Source organism: Abramis brama (genome assembly GCF_963993115.1).
Source record: "Abramis brama genome assembly, chromosome: 3".
NCBI classification, from domain to species: Eukaryota; Metazoa; Chordata; class Actinopteri; order Cypriniformes; family Leuciscidae; genus Abramis; species Abramis brama.
The window spans coordinates 19,093,292-19,097,943 of NC_139965.1; the positions used below are offsets into that span (position 1 = coordinate 19,093,292).

Sequence of the window (4,652 nt, forward strand, 5' to 3'; positions counted from 1 at the left end):
TACAAAATATATTTTACTCTAGAACTGCAAGAAAATGAAAGCAAAAAATCTGAACAAGTTGTGTTCCACATTTTAGGTTGATATGTTGATATCTCGCTTCCTCACCCTTTCTGCCGTGTGCTCTACGTTACACGGTTTGGAGCTGCGCGCTCTTGCTCGCTCGCTCTAGATTCCGGGTGATTTTAGCTACTTTGTGGGCATCAGGGAGCCGCTATCAATATGCGGGAGACTCCCGGATCTTCCGGGAGACATGGGATGTCTGCTCTAGAGATATTAAAAACTAGAAACTACTTTTTAGTTCATTTAACCGCTTTTGAATTTGAACCGGTATCGTTCAATTCTATGACAGCTGTGTTGCGTTCAGTCCAAGATGGCGGAGCTGCAGCTCTGCGCATGGGTGAGTTTGTTGCAATGGAACGTTCTATTGAGTTTCGCCTCTTGGTACTTCTATACTCTTTGGCAAAGTCTCTGCCCCGTCCGACCGGGGTGACGTCATGCGCACATATTCTCCGGTAGTGCCGCGTCTGGCTGCAGCGAGTCAGACAGCGAACAGAAACGAGCTGCAAGGGAGGGGTGCGCACTCGAAGGGGAATATTGCCACCACCGGCATTCCAGTCTCCGGGAATAACGCTAATTCTACACTTCGGAATTGCACTGATTTTTATTATTTGGACACGAGGAAAAAAGGACGCGCATTGAATTCGCACCCGTGGAGCTTTTTAAACCAGCCGTTCCCAGCTCAATCCCACCCTCCTGTAAGTTTTCCCCTCTTTGTTTCCAGACCTATCCAAGATGCCTAGTTCGCTGTTCGCCGACATGGAGCGGAGCGGCAACGGCGGGCAGGGGGACGCCCTGGATGACCAAAGAGCCCTACAGATCGCCCTGGACCAGCTCTCCCTGCTCGGACTGGATAACGATGAGAATTCTCTGTATGACAACGAGCCCAGGAGAAAGAGCGTGAACATGACCGAGTGCGTTCCCGTTCCCAGTTCCGAGCATGTTGCCGAAATTGTCGGCAGGCAAGGTAATCATTTTCATCATCTTGAACTAAATGTGTGCATGCGTCTATGTAGAATCGCGTTGTGTTATGGTGACATGTGGTCATTTGCATGTATGATATATAGGGAATGTAGGTTATAGCCTATTTTCAACTGCACTGCCCTCCTTATGTCCGACCAAACAAAAGCAAGGGAGCTCTGACACAACCCAAACTACCTTTAATTTGTCATCTCCTTTATACACAACATTCCTGTATATCTAGACTGAAGTGTCATTTTATTGAAGCAGCAGCGGCTCTTTCTTTCTTTGTCTCAGTGGACTTTGTTTACACTCCCTATATAGCCAATTGGGAATAGACTTCCTTAACCAGGAAACATCATTATATAGCCAAGATCTAGGTGACATCATGTTGTATTGGCTATCTGGTATGAAGTGGTTTGAAGGGACAGAGCAAGTTGTTGACAGTATGATTAGAGTGTTGCGTTGGGTCAGAAAAATCCTGAATTCAGCATGCATTTTTTCTCCCTGTGCTATTTTTGACCCTGCATGTCAAGTAGACGAGCATGTGGTTTGAATTTATGCCGCAAAAAAAAAAAAAAAAGATGACAAAATTGTTGTCCCCCTAGACTGTGCGCTTGCACCCATCTTGCATCTTTTTGTTTTGTGCCAGGTTGTGTGTTTGCCTTGTCTTATTTTTGTTTTTTTGATTTCTCGCAATTGTAGGTTGCAAAATTAAAGCCCTGCGAGCAAAGACCAATACGTATATCAAAACTCCAGTGCGGGGAGAGGAGCCAGTCTTTGTTGTGACAGGCAGGCGAGAGGATGTAGCCATGGCGAGGAGGGAGATCATCTCGGCGGCCGAGCACTTCTCGATGATCCGAGCCTCGCGGAACAAAAACAGCACCCTGAATGGTAACGCCACAGTGCCCGGCCCGCCCAATCTGCCTGGCCAGACCACCATTCAGGTGCGAGTTCCCTATCGGGTGGTGGGTCTGGTGGTGGGACCCAAGGGGGCCACTATCAAGCGCATCCAGCAGCAGACGCACACCTACATCGTCACACCCAGCCGGGACAAAGAGCCTGTGTTTGAGGTGACGGGCATGCCTGAGAATGTGGACCGGGCCAGGGAAGAGATTGAAGCACACATCGCCATGCGCACCGGCGGCCTCATCGAGTTCACAGACGAGAACGACTTCCACGCCAATGGCACCGACGTGGGCTTCGACCTGCACGGGAACGCCAGCCTGTGGAGCAAGCCCAGCTCGAGCGTCACGCCCACCTCCGGTCGCAAGCCTTTCTCCAACTACCGCAACGACAGCTCCAGCTCTCTGGGGAGTGCCTCTACCGACTCGTACTTTGGCGGTAACAACAGCAGCTCCCGTCTGGCTGATTACAGCCCGCCCAGCCCCGCCCTCAGCTACACTGCCTCCAGCAACGGCAACAACAACAACAACAACATCAACATGAACGCTGCCAATGCCAATGGATTTGTCTACAGCGGCGAGGTGATCTCGCCCGATTGCACTGACATGACCTTCGAGTCGTCGCCGGGATTCGACCCCACTCCTGCACCGCCGGGCCTGATGTGGTCCCAGTATGAGCGCGCCAACGGCACCTCCGCCTCGCCGCCCGTTTTTCCCGCCAATGCTTCCACGAATGCCAACGGGCTGCGCCGGGCCAACAACGGGGTGGGATGCACCAGCCAGCCCAGGTTGTCCCCACCCCTGCACCAAACCAACGGCGCGGCGGAGCACCCCCTGGCGCGCCGGGTGCGCAGTGACCCGGGCGGCGGCGGCACCCTCAGCTTCCCTGGCTACTCCTCAGCCCTCCCTGGATCCCATCACTCCGGCGTGCCCTCCGACTCATCCATCTCCTCATCCTCCTCATCTTCCTCATCGTCCTCATCCGGGACGAGCCGCAAGGGCAGTCGGGACTGCTCAGTGTGCTTCGAGAGCGAGGTGATCGCGGCCCTGGTGCCCTGCGGCCACAACCTGTTCTGCATGGAGTGTGCCAACCGCATCTGCGAGAGGAACGAGCCCAAATGCCCCGTCTGCCATGCTGCAGTTACTCAGGCAATACGTATATTTTCGTAAACAGCGACAAGAGCGTGGCTTCGTGAGACCCTAATAACGTGTGTTATTGTACATGTATATATACATATGTATGTATGTAGAGCTGCAGTATCCAAAAAGGGACGGCCGTTCCGGTGTAATTGTTCATAATGTACTGTAGCTCGGGACAAATATTTTCAACATCTAATGCATGTTTTAAATATTAAAGCCTAGTAATCAATAGTTTTAGTCAACTGTACACAAACGTTAATGAAGTAAGGACAGCGAGCAGGTACCGTAGTCAGTTTGCCGACTGTTAGCATAAACGAGCCTTTCGATTCCGCTGATCGAATGTACTGGTAGCAGATCTCGAGGTTGGGGAATCTGGACGGCTTCCTGACAGACAGACATACAGACAGACAGACACACAAAGACTTACAGCGGTGGAGATACTGCAGCTTATACGATGGAACTCGTTTGAGGGAGAACAGCAACATATCCTACATATATATGTATAGATCAACCAGAAATTCCACAAGTTTTAAATATTCATGATGACATTAATACAGATTGAAGTATTTTATTCTTTTTTGACTTGAAAGATTATATTTCGTATTGCAAAGATGTTTACAGATATTTTAATTTAAGTTCAGTGAACTTTTTTGTAGCTGGGTTCAAATATCTTTTTATTTTTTAGTATGGCCTTACGGCAACGAACACTGTATTATTTTAATATCACTCGAAGTGCGGATGGCGATTCAGACCATGAAATGTGTATTTGCATCGAACAGTATTCTGTTGGGTTGGAGGGTTTCTAGGTTCAGCAAAAAAAATGTCTTTTGAATCCGTTTCACCCAGCATATTTTCTATTCAGTAATATAAAGCATATTTTATTCTATATTATTACGAAATGTCGAAATGTATGAAACTTAGTACGTTCGGAAAAAAGGAACCGTTTAAGCTTTCTAAAAATTTGTATGAATTAGATTCCAGTGGGTATCACAGAGTTCTGTTCTGTTGCACCACTATAGGTTTAGGATTTCTATTTTAATACGTTTGTTTACCACTTGTTTATGTATATTATGTAGGTGAAGTTACTTGAGCGTATATGTACTTTATTGAGCAAAGTTTAAAAACAAAGTATATTTTATTTTATGATAAAAGGCCTTTAACCTCATGGTCAAATACTAATATTATATTTGCTGAAACAAGATTTGAAAATGTATCAAGAGTTTTATTTTTCTGACATTTAAAGTTCTACATGACAAAGTAAAACTTAAGTAATGGTGCTACTTCATGTTTTTTTAAGTATTTCTATATAAGTCCAATAAAATGGTACATGAACGAGACGTGTTGATTTGCTTATTATGGAAAAATCTGTGCTGTGTTTCTATGATGTGGTCTCGAAGCTTTCTTTTATTCAAACTCCAACAAAGTTGTGTCTGCTCACAATCTCTAAAAATCATTTTAGAGATTTAAAAACACTGCAGTGATGAAGAAATGGACATTTGTGAAGTCATCAATATGGCATCTAACAGGTTAAGTAGACGTTCGGGTGTTTAAAATAGATTTATTATGCTTTTAAAAACTGTGTCTTGACAC

The 4,652-nt window shown here is 46.5% G+C and overlaps 1 protein-coding gene across 1 annotated transcript; it reads left to right on the forward strand.

The window, feature by feature from the left end:
* Nucleotides 1-530: 530 nt before the first annotated feature.
* On the forward strand, nt 531-4,399 carry mex3b (mex-3 RNA binding family member B). The gene is made up of 2 exons (XM_084107976.1): nt 531-1,024; nt 1,723-4,399. The coding sequence occupies exons 1-2, from the start codon at nt 793-795 to the stop codon at nt 3,090-3,092; spliced, it is 1,602 nt and encodes a 533-aa protein (XP_083964102.1). The 5' UTR covers nt 531-792; the 3' UTR covers nt 3,093-4,399.
* Nucleotides 4,400-4,652: the final 253 nt, after the last annotated feature.

Bases quoted from the DNA above. Each gene is read 5' to 3' on its own strand.
- mex3b (XM_084107976.1), top strand. From the start codon at position 793: ATGCCTAGTTCGCTGTTCGCCGACATGGAGCGGAGCGGCAACGGCGGG. The intron at 1,025-1,722 runs GTAATCATTTTC...TCGCAATTGTAG, and splicing joins CGAAATTGTCGGCAGGCAAG to GTTGCAAAATTAAAGCCCTG.